The sequence below is a fragment of the Dipodomys spectabilis genome, unplaced genomic scaffold, assembly GCF_019054845.1.
Source record: "Dipodomys spectabilis isolate Male_0828 unplaced genomic scaffold, ASM1905484v1 ptg000375l, whole genome shotgun sequence".
Classification (NCBI taxonomy): domain Eukaryota; kingdom Metazoa; phylum Chordata; class Mammalia; order Rodentia; family Heteromyidae; genus Dipodomys; species Dipodomys spectabilis.
In genome coordinates, this window is record NW_024871052.1 from 1143465 (window position 1) to 1164028 (window position 20564).

At 45.0% G+C, this 20564-nt stretch overlaps 1 protein-coding gene across 2 annotated transcripts in view; it reads left to right on the forward strand.

The window, feature by feature from the left end:
- The window catches only part of Pcbd2 (pterin-4 alpha-carbinolamine dehydratase 2), a 51886-nt gene extending 32626 nt beyond the window's left edge, over window positions 1-19260 (forward strand). For both annotated transcript variants that reach the window (XM_042667100.1, XM_042667102.1), the window contains exons 3-4: window positions 17437-17517; window positions 19026-19260. In XM_042667100.1, the coding sequence (XP_042523034.1) occupies window positions 17437-17517; window positions 19026-19121 (177 nt within the window). In that variant the 3' untranslated portion in view covers window positions 19122-19260. The remainder of the gene's footprint in view (window positions 1-17436; window positions 17518-19025) is intronic.
- Window positions 19261-20564: the final 1304 nt, after the last annotated feature.

A 20564-nucleotide genomic window follows, 5' to 3' on the forward strand; every position in this document is an offset into this window, starting at 1 on the left:
ACTGTGTGGTGGGTACAGCTTGTCTGTCTCCTCTTACCCAGAGGCCCAGAGGAGAGACCGTTCAGCCCAGTCACTGGGGCGCTGGCCCCAGGTCTGGGTGTCAGCTCGGGGTTTGGATTTCCATTGGTTCACACTATGCAGTTATAGGAGACGTGGTTTTCAAGTGCTTTGTTCTTTTGCAAATCCAGTATTGGGATGAGCTGTTGTTTCCCCATTCCCCTTTCAGTTCTGAAACAGGTATCCCAGCATCTCCCTGGGCCCAGCGTGACTCTGTAAGGCACAAATCTAGAAATGGAATCCCTGGGTGAAGGCTCTGGTATACAGATGGATAAAAGTGGAGGTGTAGGGTCCGTAGGTGGTGGAGCTTAGTGTCATCCGATGGGTTGTGTGTCACCCGAGAACCTCTACTGTCAGAGGCCAGATTACCCCCTGGAAACCCAAGTCCTTCTCCTTTCAGAGTAGTAAGAGCTGGTTTCTGATTGGCTCTGGACACCCGGGCAGGTGCATGTGATGCGGTGGAAACAATTAGCAAGTTGCGCCTTGGTGGAGTAAGTTAGAAGTGCCTTAGGGCAAGAAGTCACAGTTAACAGCATTTGCTCGGAATGCTACCTGTACTGTAGAGTTCCACAGATGCAGAGATGTCAGGTCTAAACCCAGGTTGCTGAACTTCTATTGCCTGAAAAAGGAGACTCCAAAATTATTTTCGCCTTCCTCCAATCCCCCCACTTTTTTTGGTGCCAGTCCTGAGGCTTGGACTCTGGGCCTAGGCACTGCCAGCACCCCACCACTCGAGCCCTAGCTCTATTTCCAGTTCTTTGGTGTTTCATTGGAGATAAGAGTCTCACAGACTTTCCTGCCCAGGTCGGCTTCGAACTGTGATCCTCAGATCTCAGCCTCCTGAGTAGCTAGGAGTACAGACGTGAGCCACCGGCCCCTGGCCATATTTTCCCCCTAACTTCCCAGATCAGAAAGCTCAGTGTCACTATGGCACCCGCCCTTGTCCAGCTACCTGGGAGAGGTCAGGCCTAGGTTTTGAACTCGGGGATCCATAGAAGTTGAGTCGGTCAGGTGAGCGTGGGGGACCCTGGTGGAGCAGGACGGGGAGCAGATGCAGGGCTCGCCTGCTGGGGTTTAGTCATCTTATTGGCTCAGTAGAGGGAGCCCTACTTCACATTGGCCTTTCTGGGCAAAGATAATTACATATATTTGCCTGGGTAAGCAAATTGATAAGCTTGTAATAAAGTGTATCAGACCATTTCTTTGGCAGGACTTTACCAGAACAGCTCGTGAAGCAGAGCTGTTACCAACGAAGCGTGAAAAGCTTTGAAAATTCTCAGTAACAGCAGAAAGCAATATCTGAAACCGCCCTTAAACAATTGTTTTGTTTTCCTCTCTCCCGACCAAGTTTATAAAAATTTGGTCAGACAGGCGTTTTGTTTTGATTTAAAATATTTTTCAGTGACTCGTTATCTGCCGAATGCCCATATGTTCCTGCACTTCCCCCCCTCCCCTTTGGAGATTGAAACTCTAGACCCTGTCCTCAGGTTCCAGGCAAGCCCTCCCGAGCCTCTATGGTTCTGCTTACTCGGAGGAGGCTGAAGGCTGAAGGATTCAGGCTTGGGAGAAAGCTCCCTTGCGGAATCGGCCCGCCTGGTCCTGTTTCAGAATTGAACCCGGCCCGGGATGGGCTGCGTTGTCTTTTTTCCACTCGGATTCCTCACCCCACACAAACGACAAAGGTTAATTTGGGGTGTCTGAGTCTTTTAGTTAATCAAATCATAAGTCCCTTGGATCCATGACACAAGGTACGATGGAAGCATTTATATATATATAAAAGTTGGCTCATTGGAGGAAGCCTCATAATTTGTTTCCAAGAATTACCTTTTCAGTGACATTCAAAAACAACCAAAAGATGGTGGTTTAGAGCACCACACCTGGTCCGGATTGCCCTGGCTGCGTGTACATTTGCTTCGCTGTAAAGGGTTTGGAGGGTGGAATTCTCGGGTTGTTTTCTGTCTGGTAAGCCCTTGACATTGTGCGGGTGCCCGGGTACTCTCAAACCCCCTGACGTGGGAGAGGCCAGCTCAGCCTCCCACCGAAATGCGGGTTGGCTGTCTTTCCCCTGCGTGCTCCTAGGATGAGGAAACTATATGACAATAAACAGAAATGCCCTTGCTGAAGAGAGGAGGGAAGCTGGTGTTTATCTGGTCAGGTGGTTTAGATTAGCCGTGATGCGGCTCTGTATTATGTTACTTTAAATCATTGTGTCCCAACAGGACATAAATTATGAAGATTGTTACAGTATGTTTCATCCTATGTAAGATCAACAAATTGGAATAATTTTTTATAGGAAAATCACAGTGCTTTTTGGCAAGGCTATTGAAGCCTTTGATTTGACTCGAGTTTACTTCTCGAATATTGCCTAATAGACAAAGTACGATTTGCATAAGGTATGAAATAGTAAGCTTTTCTAAAAACAAACGTGAAGGATTGTGCCTCCCCCCCTCCATCGCTTTATAGCTGCATCAGTAGTGGTAAGCGCTCCTCTCTCCTCTCAGAGCCAACCCCACGACCATCCGAAGAAACTTCTGGCAGCCTGTCACACCTGCCCAAGAGAAGGGACTGTTCTCAGGAGGACAGGACAGACAGTCTTGCTTATATACACCTTTGTTTTCCTTTCAAGATACGATGAATTATGAAACAAATGGGACCCTTTTCAGGGTTCTAGGATGGCCTGTTTTGTGTGCTCAGTGCTCTGCATTTGTGAGACTTCTGTCACCACCCCCCCCCCCCCCCCCCCCCCCCCCCCCCCGGTGAAGCTGTGTGCTGGCTTTGGGTTGACAGAGCCTGGTGGAGGTTTGGGAATGGTGCTGTGCCGCAGAGCAAAACATAGTGAGAGTTAGAACTTTTCGGACTATGATGACAATACTTCCCCAGACCCGTGAGTCTTCTGATACCCAGAAGAGGGCTAGCTTGCTTCATTCTCTATGTGGCTGTAAGCCCCGAGATCTTTCTTTAATTGTTTGGTAATACTGTTTCAAGCCCCAAACCCAGTGCCTGCTCTCAATCTAGAGAGGTAAGAATTTAACTCTCCTAAAGCCTCTTCATCACAGGTTGTGAGAACTTTTGGACGTATTTGTGGTTTGCGTCAGCTCAGTGTCTGAAGACAGGTTTCAGGGACGTTTCCAAGTTCACAACCCCATGTGTGCACTTTGATACAAATAAACCCAGACAGCTTAGGAGACGGAGGTCTTTTCGGGGCTGCTGCTTGCTTGGCTTGGCGTTCAGCTCATGACTCTGGTAGGCTGGTTTCCTCCACAGTGAACGACTCCGCCGAGTGAGCAAGACTTCTACTCAGCCACAATCAGTGTTTGGGCGATGCGTGTTACTTGCAGAAAACACTGGCACTCCTTGAAGAAACTCTAAACCTTTAAAACTCTTCAAAGGGGACTTGATTGCCAGTTTAAAAGTAACTAAGAGAAAGGCTAGGTGTGGATGGGTGGGTGTTTTACAGTCTTCTTTCTGTCATCAGATATTCTGTGATGAGAAGTGGGCTGATGTTATTTTATGTGGTTGATAGATGTTGGATACACTGCCTGTAGAAAGTATAGGGACTGTACTATTACTGCTTTTTTGTTTTTTGGTGCTTTAAATTATTTTTGAGGCTCCCCCCCCTACCCCCACATCCATGATGAGGTATGGGCCTTGTCTGCACTCTTGATATTCTTGTAGCATCTTGACTTTTTATGTGTGGTATAAGCAGAAGCCTTTTGTCTTTTCTCTAGCTCTGCGAAAGTCCATGCACGAAGCTCTGTAGTATGGGAGCAGGGCAAACAGCTTCATGTCAGCTAGAAGCTGGCTATATGTAGTGCTAAGTAGTTGTTAAGTTCTGAAGAACCGGTTAATTATAAAGGAGAAAGCTCAGAGCAGACCGTCATTTATTATTTCGTTTTTCCAATGTATTTGGTCAGATACTCTGTTATCCTAGTGGCTTAAATGCATTTGTAGTTTTGCAAATACCGTGGGGCTTCCATTCTACTTCTTAAAGGGATTGCTAAGAGAAAACAAACGACAACTTTGCTAGTCTCTCCAATTCCTCTTACCTCATGAGACACTGAAAGCCAATGAATTGGATTACTAGCAGGAGGGGAGAAAGCTCCCAGCAGGACTTCGCTGATACCAGCCCCAGGGAGCCGCCAGGCTAGAAGAAATTTTGATCTTAGGAAACTCTGGTGATGAGTGCTTCTCGGGTAGAGTCCTCTTGGGTGGTTTTGAAATCCGTGTTTCGGGTCTGCTGTATGGGGAACGTGTGGACAGCTAACGGGTGAAATACACGGATTCAAGGCGACTGTGAGAACGTCAAGAAGCCGATAGTCAGACTGGGTAGGGGGTCTGGGCAACAGTAGCGGATGAAGCTATGGGGAAATGCAATCCTAAATTCATGTGCAGAGGAATGAGAAGTAAGTAGTGTCTTTTCAGGAAAAAGATCATCTTGCCCAGAACATCTTTTTGGCAGACATCGGCTGTGTGAAATCCATCCAGTGAGAGAACCTGCACTAAGAACAGAACAGAAATGAAGGCCCTTAGATAGAATTGTGTATATGTCTAATGAGAGCTTTCTGTAGTCTAGTAGTTTAGGCATATTTACTAATACAGCGTAAGGCCTGATTCTGCCACAGAAAACTGTTTCATCTTTTTTTTTTTTTTTTTTTTACAAAAATTTAACTTGATATATTAAAGATGGGCAGGGTGGTGCGGTCCTAGCTACTCAGGTGGCTCAGATCTGAGGATCACTATTTCAGAGCCATCCAGGCAGGAGAGTCCATGATACAATTCATCTCCCATTAACCACCAAAAACTTGGAAGTGGAGCTGTGGCTCAAGTGGTAGAGTGACAGCCTTGAGTGAAAACTCTTGGGGATAGCACCCAGGGACCTGAGTTCAAGCTCTAGGACTGGCACATGCACACACACACACACATACACAAATACAAATGATACATGTCATTAGCTAAAGAGCTGCCCTCTTTTTCCAACTGGCTTAGCATATTGTGGTACTTATAAAAAATGATGATATAAGATAATGTTTTTTTTGTCGGTTGTGGGTCTTGAACTCTGGGCCTGAGCCCGGTCCCTGAGCTCTTCAGTTCAAGGTGAGCGCTCTACCACGTGAGCCACAGCGCCACTTCCGGTTTTCTGGTGGTTCATTGGAGATCAGAGTCTCATGGACTTTTCTGCCCGGGCTGGCTTTGAACCGTGACCCTCCGATCTCAGCCTCCTGAGTAGCTAGGATGACAGGCGTGTGGTGCCTGGCGAAGATAATGTTTTGGAAGCCCTCTACAATGTTCTGTCACAGCTCCTGGGGGAGGAGGGGGTGCGTTTCGGAGCAGGTGCGCTTTCATGGGTGGCACCCTCACCACCCTAGCTGAGGGGGTGCTGTGGAGCCTCCTGTTCTTCTAGTGGCTTGTGGGCTTGGTGTTCAGAGCCTGGAAAAGCCCCCTACTCGATAGTGGATCAAATGGAGAACAGATTGTCTAATGGGCTGAGAGCGGTGGGGTTGTGCCTGCATCCAGACACAAGCCAATACTGCCCAGGAAATGAGCCCCAGCCTGGGCCTTTACTTCCGATTCCTCGGGAGACGTGGCCTCCCGCGCCACTCAGAGTCTCTCCACCACACTGCCGGGTCCCACAGGTCTTCCCGAGCCAGCTAACGCCCTTCAAGGAATCGTTCTGAAAAGACGTTTCTGGTGGTGAGCCTCGCAGAGGCGGGGTTCTTTGGTCTTCAGGCTGCTCTTCTTGGATTGGGAAGTAATTCTTCCTTCCTGGCCACAGGACGTGTTCACGATGCCATCCCTAGCATCACAGAATGCTTAGCGGAGTACCTGGTACCCGGTGAACACAGGAGTGAACACAAGACGTGAGTTTCCTTTCTCCACGTGTCACCTAAGTGCTTCACAGAGTGCCCGGCGCACCGTGGAGATGACACTTGAGTTGTCTCCTTTTTGCCCGTGAGGAAACAAAGGTTAAAGAACTCTCTGATACCACATGGCTAAGAGACTTGTAGCAGTTAGAATGGAACCCAGGCCTCTGACCCTAAAGTCTGCAGTTGATCAGTGAGAGGAAAAAAAAAAAAAGAACAGAGATGGAGGTGCATCTCTGGTTGGGCTTGTTTCTCAGGATTCTAGAGGATATTCTCGGGCCTGCAAATTGAGATCTCATGTTTCCTTTGTTGTGGCGAGAACAGTGAACGAGCCTTTCCATGTGAAGGTCACGGCGAGACTCCACGGCGAGACGCAGTCACGCGCTAGGACAGAAGGCCCTTCCTCGCAGGGTTGAAGGGATGGCGAAGTCACCCGTGCCAAGGGAAGGTCTCGTCCCGTGACATGTACGTGCTTGGCAGTGATCTTGCCTTGCATTTTGCTTAATAATTTTCATTATTTTTAATTAAAGTTGAAGAAGTGCAGACTCTAGCCGAAATTAAGGTAGGTTGTGTTGCCGGAATCTGGTAATTACTTTAATTGATCACAAGATAGTTTCCTTGATCACCAATTAGAGTAAATTGCCGATCATGTTTCAAGACGTGAAGAAATGCCCAAACTGATTTTTGTAATCGTGTTTTCATTTCTAATCAGACATAAATATCATTTCCTTCCATAGCAATTGTGTTTTATAAAAGAAGGGTTATAGGCCTACAAACATAAAGGTGATTCATAAACAATAGAGTTCTAATTCATTGAATTAGTAAAGGAAGTATTTAGAGGCTTAATGGAGATTGTGCTGGGGAAATTACTTTAGAGTAGCTGGTGCTCATTTTCTTAGTGGGAGATATGTTCTTTTTTACTACATAATTAAAATGGCCTATAATCAAAATATAAAAGGCAGCTGATTTAAAGGACATATATCAAAGAGAATCTCTCTGAGTAATGAAAGATTTGTATTGTAAATATGTGCTAGAAGTCAAGTCTTAGAACTTTAATAACTCATACATGTTATTTGGGCTGAGGCTGCATTTTTAATTCAGGGTGCTGTTAAACATTTCACAGACTGATACAGGGTTTTTGCTTTGGTTTTGTGCATCTGATAGTCTTTCATAGCCCTTTATTCCGTGGAATAAAGTGAAACAAGAGGGACTTTTGGAAAAATTAAAGTTCCCAAAGAATACTTGATTTGGGGGTTCATGGAAAGAATCTTTAATTGCTGATGGTTTGGAGATTTCCAAATGACAAACTTTATTGGCTCAATTTACTGTGATTGTAATGCTTACCTTCCTTCAAATGGCAGAGTGACTTAAAAAGTCATACCTCATCATGCATTCACTGACTAGTTCATAAAATGTTTGTAATTTGCAATAGAGGAAAGACTGAAACCATTATCAGCCATTATATGTTATTTGTTGGCCATATGTTGGTTTGAAACGGCCGTGGCTGGGCAGAACATGGCTCATAGACAAACTATGCTGTAAATTGGCACTAAAAACCCACCTAAACAGGTAGGCATATGTTAAGAAGTTAACATGAGCCAAAATATTTTAATATGAACCATATTACGTGCATTTCAGGATTCTAGTTCCCTTTATGGTAGGGACTTCATTTGCATGGTTTGGTCACTTTTTCTCCCCAAACTAATTTCTAAAACTATGGATTGAATAGATAGATATACATATATATGTGAATATGTATATGTGTGTATATAGGGGTGTGTGTGTGTGTGTGTGTGTGTGTATATACATACACACAGATATGAATGGTACCAAAGAATATTGTCTCTTTTTCCCTTTCTATATTCTTAATCACTGGGTTTGGTTCTTACACTCTCCTGACATTCGCTATTACCCGTTACCCTTCTTGTGTATCATTCTCGGGATATTCATGCATATTCTTTCATATGCAATGCACAGACTACCATTATTCGTGTCTTTCTCACTTAGCAATCTTGGAGGCATTCTCCTGTCGGAGGATAGTTTCCTTAGGACACTTAATGGCTGCATGTATTTCAGTGTATAAGTGTACCACACAGACCACTTAGTTCCAAGTCTGTATCTCTAGGCAGTGATGCTGTCATGTTACAACTTTTCAATTAAGTCTGAATGTGTCTTCCAGGAAAGATGCCTAGAAGTGAAATTGTTTGGGTTTTTGTCCTCCCTCCCCCCCCTTAAAAGTGGGGACATTTTTAATATGGATAGTGTCAGACTGACTTCCTTGATGAATGTATCAAATTATACACAACAACAATGTACAAAAATGCTTTTCTTTTTCGTCTTCATCAGCAGAATATTATTAACAAACTACTATGTTTCCCTTAGTTTTGATTTGTGCTTCTCTTATGAATGAGATGGAGCAGGCCTTTGTTTCTGTTTTCTGTTGTCTTAGTATTAGAGTTGGAACATAGGATCGGGCCTTGTGCTTGCTAGGCAGGCATTCTACCGCATGAACTCAGCCCTTTGAGCAGTTTTTATGTTTTAGAACCATTCTGGATTTTTACTATGTATGGACAAAGGACTTTGCCCATTTAAAAAAAAAAAAAAAAAGGTATAGGAACTTTTGCTGTTGTTGTTGTTGGTTGTGGGGCTTGAACTCTGGGCCTGGGCGCTGTCCCTCAGCTCTTCCGTTCAAGGTGAGTGCTCTACCACTTGAGCCACAGCACCACTTCCAGTTTTCTGGTGGTTCATTGGAGATAAGAGTCTCACAGACTTTTCCTGCCCAGGCTGGCTTTGAACCGTGATCCTCAGATCTCAGCCTCCTGAGTAGCTAGGATGACAAGTGTGAGCCACCAACTGATTTTTTTAGGTTTTATTGCCATTAAGATAAACTTTTTTTTTTTCTTATTTTGTTTTCTTGAGGTAAGCTTACCATATGTAGCCCAGGCTGACCTTGAATTCAGATCCTCCTGCTTCAACCTCCTGGGTGCTGTGATTACAGGTGTTTACTGCCATGTCCAGCAGAAACTTTTTTCTTGGTGGTACTGGGGCTTAAAGTCAGGGCTTTGAGCTTACTAGGTGAGCTCTTTACCCTCTGAGACACTCCTTCAGCCCTGAAACTTTTTTTTTTTTGTCAGTTGTGGGTCTTTAACTCTGGACCTGGGCGCTGTCCTTCAGCTCTTCAGCTCAAGGCAATACTCTACCACTTGAGCCACAGCACCATTTCCAGTTTTCTGGTGGTTCATTGGAGATAAGAGTCTCCCGGACTTTCCTGCCTGGGCTGGCTTTGAACCGTGATCCTGAGATCTCAGCCTCCTGAGTTGCTAGGATGACAGGCGTGAGCCACAGGCACCCAGCCCTTTTTTTTTTTTTTTTTTTTTTGGTTAGTCATGGGTCTTGAACTCTGGGCCTGGGCCTGGGTGCTGACCCTCAGCTCTTCAGTTCTAGGTGAGTGCTCTACCACTTGAGCCACAGCTCCACTTCCTTTGTCTGTGTGTGTGTGTGTGTGCGTGTGCGTGTGTGTGTGTGTGTGTGTGTGTGTGAATCCTGGGGCATGAACTCAGGGCCTGGATGCTGTCCATGCTTTTGTGCTCAAAGCTAGTGCTCTGCCACTTGTACCACTTGAGCTATGCCTCCACTTCCAGCTTGTTTGCTGGTTAATTGGAGATGCAAGTCTTGAGAACGTGCCTGCCTGTTCTGTCTTTGAACCGTGATCTCAGATCTCAGCCTCCTGAGTGGCTAGGATGACAGGCGTGAGCCACCAGCATTCAGCTGAAAGCATTTTCAATGTCATGAGAGTTACCTGGTTTTTAGTAGTGGCTCTTAAGCTTTCTGTGTATAGAATTTATGCATTAAAGCTTACTTCTACACCTAGATAAATTTTCCAATATATTTTCTAATTGTTTTTGTATAGGAATGCTATATGCTCCCTATTCTCGGTCCCTGTTTGGATTTAAAATATTTTCCATCCTATTTCTTTTTTTCTTTTTGTCGGTCCTGGGGCTTGAACTCTGGGCCTAGGCGCTGTCCCTGAGTTCTTTAGCTCAAGGCTAGCGTTCTACCACTTGAGCCACAGTGCCACTTCTGGTTTTCTGGTGGTGTATTGGAGATAATAGTCTCATGGCCTTTCCTGCCCAGGCTGGCTTTGAACCATGATCCTCAGATCTCAGCCTCCTAAGTAGCTAGGATGACAAGTGTGAGCCACCAGTTCCTGACTTTCTATTTCTTAATATTCTATTAAGAGGGGGGTATCTATTCCTATCTCAAGAGTTGTTTTTCTTTTTCTTTTCTTTTAAGATGGGGGTCTCACTATGTTGCCACAAACTCTAGTGCTTACACCGCCCTCTTCCCAGGTACCTGGGACTACAGACCTGCGTGGCCACACCTGCCTCTAAGAATTTGTGCAAATCATCATACAATTTTTTTCTTTTGGTTTATTGACATGATAAATTATGTTAATCTATCTCCTAACGTTGAGCCATGGTTGCATTAGAATAAAGCTTGGTTTCGCTCTTTCCATGGTGTTGCTAGGCTTTGTTAAGATTTGAACTAGTGTGGTGTGGTCCCCGGTTTCATTGCGCTGTCTTCGTGAGACCACAGAGACAATGGTATGCAGGCTTGTGAAGATAACTTGGGGTTGTTTTGTCTTTCTCCTCTGTGGCCTATGTCAGCGTTATTCCTTTAAGGTTCTGGAGAATTCCCCTCACTCACAGACTCTAGATCTGTGTAATCTGGTCATTGCTGTCTGGCAGGCCATTTCTCTGGTGCTTGTGTAGGTTTTTCGTTACTGTGGTCAGTTTTGATCACTTTTGTTTCTCAGAAAATGTTCTTACCTATGCTTTAAAAATTCATTTGTGTGAAGCTTGCATTTCTCTTGAGGTATTTTTGGCATGTTGTGGATTTCCCCTTGTGTCCGTATTTTCCCCAATCTCATTGCTTTAATTTGTTCTGCTTTCCTCCCCCATCTCCTAGAACTTTTTGCCAGATAACTGGTTTGGGCATTTTTTTTTTCATTTTTCTTTTCCTAATTCATTTATTCCTGCTTTCCTCTTTATATTCATTCCCGCTCCCATCTACGTATTTTCTTCTTCTTTACCTTCTTAAGCTGGATGCTATTTTTTGTTGTTGTTGTTGGTCATGGAGCTTGAACTCTGGGCCTGGGTGCTGTCCCTCAGCTCTTCAGCTCAAGGCGAGCGCTCTACCACACAGTGCTACTTGGGTTTTATAGTGGTTTATTGGAGACAAGAGTCTCATGGACTTTCCTGTCCGGGGCTGGCTTTGAACCATGATCCTCAGATTTCAGCCCCCTGAGTAGCTAGGATTCTAGGTATGAGCTACCGCTGCCTGGCTAAGACTAGATTCTTAACTTTATTTTTGTTCCTGCAGTTTGATTGTTAACTTTATTTGTGTGTCCCATAGAGCCTCATGCAGGTTCCCTACTGACCAAACTCCACCCACTATTTTATTCATTTACATTTTTTGGGGGGGTCCGGTCGTGGGGCCTGAACTCTGGGCCTGGGCGCTGTCCCTCAGCTCTTCAGCTCAAGGCTACTCTCTACCACTAAAGCCACAGCGCCACTTCCGGCTTTTTTCTGTTTGCTTATGTGGTACTGAGGAGTCGAACCCAGGGCCTCACCCATGCAAGGCAAGCGCTCTACCACTGAGCCACCTTCCCAGCCCCTCATTTACATATTTTTAAAGTTTATATTTACTTTGGTTATTGCTTTAGATGTGTCCTAAGTATAATAATACTTGCATTATTAGTTTTTATTTAATTTTAAGTTTTTTCCTTTGATCAAGTGTTTTAAAAGAAGACTTTAAAAATAATTACAGGTGGTTTTTTTTTACATCTTTTTATTTTTAGTTTTATCAGAGAATGTTGGCGACCTATTTCTACTTTTTGGAATTAAGTTTTTTTTTTTATTGTGAGTAAAATATATTCAATATCTGTGAACATCCAGTGGGTACTTAAAAGCTGTAGTCTTGGTTTTTAGAGCTTAAAATACATTGGATTTACCTTTTAAATTTTGTATGTAAGTATGTCCTGTCATTACTTCTGTTTGCTTAATCTATAATATGTTGAGAGAAGAAATTAAAGTCTCCAATCATAAATGCTTCTGTTTGTCCTGTGTCTCATTAATCTTGATGCTGTGTTATTTGTAGTATAATCATAATTACTTGATCTTTACTGTGGATGTACTTTATATAAGTAAATAACCACTCTATAACTTTTAATGTTTTGCTCTATGCCAACCTATCTGATGTGTGTGTGTGTGTGTGTGTGTGTGTGTGTGTGTGTGTGTGTGTGTTGTATTTGCTATTGTGCTTTTATTGCCTGTGGTTGAACTTTGCTTTGTGATCCAGTGTTAAGATCTCTCTCTTCCTCCCTCTTCTCTCACCCTTCCCCTCCGTCCTCCCCCCCCCCCCCCCCATCTTTCCTGTCTCTCCTCTCTCTTCTGTCCTGGAGCTTGAATTCAGCCTAGGTTGCAGTCCTTGAGTTTTTTTTTTTTTTTCCTTCTTTACTCAAGGCTAGCACTGTAGCACTTGAGCTACAGCTCTACTTCCAGCTTTTTTTTTTCTTTAGTGCTTGAGATTGAGTCTCACCCATTCCCTTGCTTCAGTGGGCTTTGAACTACAACCCTCAGATTTCAGCCTCCTAAGTAAACTAAGATTACAGCTGGGAGCCACCGATACTCAGCAGGTTTCTTTTTTTTAATTGCTTGGATTTAGGCTCTTTATTTTTTGGACAGCTATGTTTAGTCTGATAAAACATGAAAAAACTAGTATTTTTCTCCATTATTTTTTTTAAATTATGATATGGATTTTTTGGTATGTTTTAAAATTTCATTTAAGTTATACTTTGTGTGGGAATGTTTTTTAATTTTGACTTTATAGATATTATAATTAGTGTGTGTGTGTGTGTGTGTGTGTGTGTCTGTCTGTCTGTCAGTTCTAGGGCTTGAACTCAGGGTCTGGGCGCTGTCCCTGAGCTCTTCAGCTCAAGGCTAGCAGCTCTACCACTTGAGCCACAGCGCCACTTCCAGCTTTTTCTGCTTATGTGGTGCTGAGGAATCGAACCCAGGGCCTCATGCATGCAAGGCAAGCGCTCTACCACTGAGCCACCTTCCCAGCCCCTAAGTACAATTTTTAAGCACACATTCAAAAGCCATCCAAATTGATCTTTTCCTCGATGTTGCATATTTTCCTTCAGCTGCCATGCACTTTAGACAATATCACAATTCTGGCAAACCATACAGAATTACTTAAAGCTCCTTCTTAGGAACAAGGATATTCAGTCAGCTCTGAGGACACAGATCATTCTACTGTACTCAGCGTGACAGAATCAAATCTTCACGATACTCGCTTGCAAGGTATCTTACCTCCCAGTAAGAGCTAAAGATCTTCAGGCCTCCCGACTCCACTCTATGAGAGAAAGCTAGAAATGGCTCAAGGCAGCATGGACACCATCAACAACCAGTAAAACTTAAACAAGCACAGGACCAAGGACATGAGCAGAATGAAACAAATTAACAACAACTAAGGAGAACTGCAAAATAATAAATACCTAAGACAAAGGAAATGTAAAACTAAATGGTACTTAGAACAAAAGAATGCAAGACAGGAAAAAAAAAAAGGCAGACATAGTTCAAGAAAAGCTTCCAAAAAAATGAAAGATGTAAATCTGTAGATTATAAAAAAAAATTTGCTCATGAATATCTATCCTAGTAAAGTCAGTGAGCTTTGAAGAGAAATCCTTGACATCTAGTCAAAAAGATGAATTCATATGAAGGATGAAAAGAATCTACTTCCAGGCTGCTAGTAGCTCATGCCTGTAAATCTACCCAGGAGGGTGAGATTTAAAGCCAGCCAGGGAACAATAGTCTTCGAGAGTGTGTTTCCAAAACAACCAGCAAAAGGCTAGACTGGAGGTGTGGCTCTAGTGGTAGAGCACCAGCCAAACAAACATTAAGGCTTTTAGTTCAACCATTGTTAAGAATCTACTAACTTCTAAATTCCTCATACCAACATTCGATATAAAATCAGAGGAAAAATTCCTACACAGACTTCAGAATTTTATACCCGGTCAAACTACTGTTCAAAATCAAATGTAACAGGCAGATATTTCAGAAGTGTAATAATTCAACCAATCCTCTCAAGCCATCCTTCCTGAGGAAACAAATGGAGAGCTGCAGGAGATAAGTGGAAAAGCTACTCCAAAGCTACTGTCAATCAGAAGGTAAATTCACTCAGCCATAGGAACACATCTAACATATTGTGGTGATAAAGTTACAGAATAAAATGCATTATGGACTATTAAAAAAAAAATTGTACTTAACCAGGGCACCGGTGGCTCATGCCTGTAATTTTAGCTATTGAGTGGGCTAAGGTCTAAGGATTATAGTTCAAAACCAGCCCCAAAGGCACATCTATGAGATTCTTATCCCCAAGTAACCACCAAGAAGCTATGGCCCAAGTGGTATAGTACTAGTCTTTAGTTAAAGAAAACTTAGGGACAGTGCCTAAGGCCTGACTTTAAATCCTAGAGCTGGTATGCGCGCGCGCGCACACACACACGTACTTAGATAGGTAGATACTTTAGTTCCAGTCCATATGCCCCCTAGGCTGTGAGAGTTTCCTTTTAATGAAGTCTCATGTACTTGTTAGAATAAACAGATTTTTTGGGGGGGATCCGGTCCTGGGGTCTGAACTCTGGGCCTGGGCGCTGTCCCTCAGCTCTTCAGCTCAAGGCTAGCACTCTACCACTTAAGCCACAGTGCCACTGCCAGCTTTTTTCTTTTTGCTTATGTGGTGCTGAGGAATCGAACCCAGGGCCTTAGGCATGCAAGGCAAGCGCTCTACCACTGAGCCACCTTCCCAGCCCGAATAAACAGATTTTTGCTACTGCACTGAAGTGGGGCTAATGGCCAGACGTGAGGTGCACATGTGTGTCCACATGGCTCTGGGGAGATGGCAGGAGAGTCTCAGCATCACTTTGGGTCTTTTAGGACAGCATGGTTGGGCTTAGGAACTTGGCCAGTGCCCTCATGATTTCTTGCTTTAAACTGTTTCCCCAATTAGCGAGTATCAGAGTACCCTGATCTGCTTGTTGGATATAGGCGTTTGAGCCTCTATTTGTGACTAACTGGAAAGAGAAAGAAGTCACTTTTCTGGGGGATAGCAACAGATTCTCAGGCCTGTGGGAAAGCAGTTTTTGTTAATTTTTTTTTAAGGCTTATGCAGTCAGCAGCAGCATATACCACAGCTAATCTGATCTTTGCCAAGTGCTACGAGCACTCCTTTATATATGTTACCACATCTTGAATTAGAATGATTACACAAAAGCTTGTGTGTGTGTGTCAGTCCTGGGGCTTGAACTTAGGGCCTGGGCGCTGTCCCTGAGCTTTTTTGGTCAAGGCTAGCATTCTACCACTTGAGCCACAGCTCCACTTCTGGTTTTTTTTTGGTACTAAATTGAAGCTAAGAGTTCTTACAGACTTTCCTACCTGGGCTGGCTTTGAACTGCAGTCCTCAGATCTCAGCTTCCTGAGTAGGACTATGGGTGTGAGCCAACTGCACCCAGCAACGAGGTGTTTTGTTTGGTTATTTTTTAATCATCCATGTTTTACTGGTTAGAAAACTGGGGTTTGGATGCTGGGAAGGTGGCTCAGTGGTAGAGTGCTTGCCTTGCATGCCTGAGGCCCTGGGTTCGATTCCTCAGCACCACATAAGCAAAAAGAAAAAAGCTGGAAGTGGCACTGTGGCTCAAGTGGTAGGGCACTAGCCTTGAGCTGAAGAGCTGAGGGACAGCTCTCAGGCCCAGAGTTCAGGCCCCACAACCGGACCAAAAAAAAAAAAACAAAAAAAACTAGGGTTTGGAATTAAGTCACATGACAGCTGAATAGCAGTCAGAATTTGAATCCAGAAGCCCCTGGTCCAAAAGTCCAGGCTCTTCTTATTTTTTAGTCCGTGTTGATCATTCATCTTGTAATTCTAGTAATGCTTAGCAAAAGCAGGCACTTTAGGCAGAGGGTAGAGGAGAAATACTCACTGCATCTTATCAATGCAGGTGAATTCTGTTTCAGTAATCAGGCTTTCTGGGCCGGCCTCACCTTTGCATGTGATCTGGACATGAGATGCAGTGAGAGGTGTCAAGAAAGTGAGTTGTCCTTCCACAGACAATTCCATACGTGGTTTCGATGGATTTTGCTTGAGTTTTACTTGCTTTTTTCTGTGGGAATGTCAAAATGGAAGTCATTATCCCAAATAGCGTTGGTTGTGGGTGGGGAACCCCAGGGACCAGTGGTGTGGGATCTTTTCAGATGGCATGGCGCCGGGCGCCGGTGGCTCACGCCTGTCATCCTAGCTACTCAGGAGGCTGAGATCTGAGGATCACGGTTCAAAGCCAGCCTGGGCAGGAAAGTCCGGGAGACTCTGATCTCCAATGAATCGCCAGAAAACCGGAAGTGGCGCTGTGGCTCAAGCGGTAGAGCGCTTGCCTCGATCGGAAGAGCTGAGGGACAGCGCCCAGGCCAAGAGTTCAAGCCCCACCACCAATGGGGAAAAAATAAAAATAAAAAGATGGCCTGGCTTGTCTTTCTGCTAAGCAGGAAACGCACTCTAGAGTCCAATAGCAGAGCAGTGGCCCCGCTGACGTCAGGTAGGGTTTTCTGGATAGGGTAATGAAGTTAAATATTGGTTCATGTGGGTGGGCCTGGGACCATTACCTGAGTCTCAGGGGTGCTCCGCCCTCTCACAGTGCTATTGTCGGCAATCACCCTCATAAAAATCGGAAAGCAAGCAAGCAAACAAAATTTTTTCCTTTTTCTTGCTCTCAGAGCAAGTTTGCCTTCTGCTGCATTTCACGCGGTAGCCTGTGGCCGGGCTGCCTTTGCTTCTTCACTGAGGCCTGAGGGCCAGCGCTGTCCCCTGAAACACAGTGTGGGCCCCAGCCAAGGACCCCAGCAGGCAGCCCCGCCCCCTTGCCAGTGGGGAGGGGAGCCGAGGGGCGGGCGAGCCTCCGTTCCTGCACTGAGAGGTGCGGTAAGGAAGCCCGTAGCTCCTGCCTGCCTGCCTGCCTGCCAGTGCCTTCCTCGCGCTGTGCACTGTGCTGTGTGTTCTGTGCCTTAGCAACCCAGTCCCCAAAACAAAAGCAACAGAGCTGTGGGCAAGGTGGCTGCCTGCTCAGGCCTGAGGCCAGGTAGAGACACCCAGGGCTGGGGTAGGGAGGGGACTGCCGGGGAGGGGATGGGGAAGAAGGGGGGGAGGCATTCCTGTGCTAGGCCCCAGGACAATTAAACAGTCCAGACCAGTCAGTGGGTGAGACCAATTTCCTGGTTTGTTTATTTGAGGCTGATTGTTCCCCGCCTCCTGCTGAGCAGCAGGGCACTGTGCTGCCTGGCTCCCCTCCTCGCGCCTCCTCCCCCCCTCCCGCCCCCCCTGCACACTTCTCCAGGGCCCAGGACACTGGATGCAGTTATCCTGACCTTTTCTTCGTCGTCATCTTCTTCTTTTTTCCCTGCAGGCATTTGGCTTTATGTCTCGAGTGGCCCTGCAGGCGGAGAAGATGAACCATCACCCCGAATGGTTCAACGTGTACAACAAGGTAACCCAGTCTGCTTGTGTTCAAGGTGTGCAACAAGGTAACCCAGTCCGAAGCTGAGATCACGGTTCACAGCCAGCCCAGGGCAGGAAAGTCCGTGAGACTCTGATCTCCAATGACCATTTATAAGCATGGTGAATGAGCTCATGCTCGCCTCCTAGAATGAATATGACAGAGTTGGGCCAGGTTAGGTTTCTAAATTATACTTGGACACCAGCCATTGGGGAAATGTTCAAATTGAGAGTGATTTCTTGAAGGAAATGGTAGCAGGTAGGACACTCTAGCCTCACTAAGCTCATTGTACTTTACATAATGCTTGTTCAACTCCGCAGACACAGGACAGACTACGAAGTTTTAGGGCAGAGTAAGAAGAAGCTTCTCTCCCGAAGATGTCCTTGTCTGTGGTCACTTGTTTGGAATGTCTGTCATCTGGAGTCTTTGAGGAGTTATATTCTCTTTTTATGTACACTTTGGAAAAAGAAAACTTTACCATGTTTATAATTATTTTTTCTTTTTGGCCAATCCTGGGATTTGAACTCAGGGTCTGTGCACTGTTCCTAGGCTCATTTTTGTTCAAGGCTAACACTCTACCACTTGAGCCACAGCACCACTTTCAGCATTTTTCTGTGATTAATTGGAGATGAGAGTCATGGGCTTGCCTACCCAGGCTTCAACTGTGATCCTCAGAGCTCAGCCTCCTGAATAGCTAAGATTAAAGGCTGCCAGCACCCGGCTCATGTTTGTAATTTAAAAAAAATAATAAAGTATCGTAATATAAGGATGAATCTTTCTTTCCTAATTGGCTTCTCTTGGTCCCTAATTTTTTATTTTTTATTTTTTGGTTAAGAAACAATGTTCTAGGCTGGGAAAGTGGCTCAGTGGTAGAGCGTTTGCCTTGCATGCATGAGGCCCTGGGTTCGATTCCTCGGCACCGCATAAGCAGAAAAGGCCAGAAGTGGCACTGTGGCTCAAGTGGTTGAGCACTAGTCTTAAGCTGAAGAGCTGAGGGACAGTGCCCAGGCCCAGAGTTCAAGCCCAACAACCGACAAAAAAAAAAAGCAATGTTCTATATGAAAAGCCCCCTCCTCCCCTTTTACAACTAATTGATACTAAGAAAATATAACAACAAGAAGAATCTTCCCCTTCCCTTATTTGGAAATGTGCTTTCCTAACATGATTGCTAAGATGTTACATTTGGAAACTTGGTTTTTCTCAGTAGCCTTAAAATAGTATAATTTGACTATTGGAGTTCAAATGGAACTTGATGGCTGCCCCCCAAGCCCCCCACCCCACAAGAAGCAAGGCTTTGAGACCCTGGCGGCCGAGTTCTCTCATCCTTTTTATCCTGGGTGGCTGCTGGCCCCCGGCGTTCACTGGGTTTATTCGTGACGCAGTGTTTTCCAAATCGTATAATCCCACCAGTCTCAAATGTGATCGCTGAATAATAGATTGTCTTCTGAGCCACCCAAGGAGAATTCCAGGGCCCTGAAATCCACTTGTCCTTTTCTTAGGTCCAGATAACTCTCACCTCCCATGACTGCGGCGGGCTGACCAGGAGAGATGTAAAGCTGGCGCAGTTTATTGAGAAAGCCGCCGCTGCGGTGTGACCGCCCCCTCGCGTGCGTGGATCCGTGCTGAGCACAGGCGAGAAGCTGTGGCGGGCACCTCACACCAACAGACGGCGTTGTAAACCCATTAGCATTTTTACGTTTTGTATAATCAGTACTTAAATACAAAATGACCGAAGCCTGAGCCTGAGGCATTTTTTCATTGTATCTATTCACATACATACGATAAACCAACCCAGGTAACTATTAAGTTATAGAAGTCGTGTTTTTAAAGACCAAAAGTTGGGATAGGAGAATGTTCACACGCTTTATAATCCAGAAATTCAAAATCATGATTTTTATAGATGTGTTAGAGAATAGCTATACGTTAGAAAAAGAATCATAATTGGGTTATATAGTAATTCTTTTTTTTAAATTTATTTATTTATTTTTTTATTGTGAAAATACTGTACAGAGGAGTTACAATTACCTGGGCAAGATAATGAGTACATTTCTTATCAAGCATTGTAGCCTCCTCCTTTGTTTCCCCTTCCTATCCCTTCCCAGCCTCTCCCCCCCACCCCCACCCCCCACCCAATCCTCCCCCCCCACCAAAGTTATAAAGTTCGTTTTCGACATGACAACTTGTTATATAGTAATTCTTAGGGAGCTAACGTTGCTTTGGCTCTTAGCTGCTGTTGTAACTTATGTACTTAATTACAATACAGAAGTCACAAATATTGAGAAAACTGTGTATGTGTGTGTGTACATACACATGTGTGTGCCAGTACTGCAGTTTAAACTCGGGACCTGGGTGCTGTCCCTTAGCTTTTGCTGCTCAAGGCCGACTATCACTTGAGCCACACCTCCAAAGTCCTGTTTTTTGCTGGTTAATTGGAGATAAGTGTCACAGACTTTCTGGCCTGGCTTGCAACTGTGATCCCAGATCTCAGCCTCCTGAGTAGCTTGGATTATAGACATGAGCCACTGGTGCCAGGCTTTTGGTTGTATTTTGTTGTTGTTGTTGAAGGAGAAGACAGCTTGCAGGAAGATGCACTGGCACAAGCACCCACCGTCACTGTTGAACTCACAGAGCTAGGGAGGAGCTGAGGATGCTTTTCATCATTTACAGGTTGTGACCCCTGAACCGTGAGTTCACAGCTTCAAGGTTTAATGAGGATCATTTTTGTAAGACATCCAACTTCAGAGGCCAGAGAATGATTCTGTTAGAAGCAGCAACCTGGCCCTCCCCGGCCACCCCATGCCCCAGGTGGGAACCAAACTTGGCATCTGAAGGCAAATTCCAGATAGCATGGCATGACCCTCTGCCCTTCAGTAAGCATCCCAGGGAAGCCGTGGTTATCATACATGCTACAATGCCACCATCTCAAATGCTGAGCCTAGAGCAAGGCTCTTCTCCCCCCACTCCTCCACTGACAGAGGTAGAATATTCTCCCTTCTGGGTTGGTTTGTTCCTCTGTGGTGTCCCTTAACTCCTTGTAC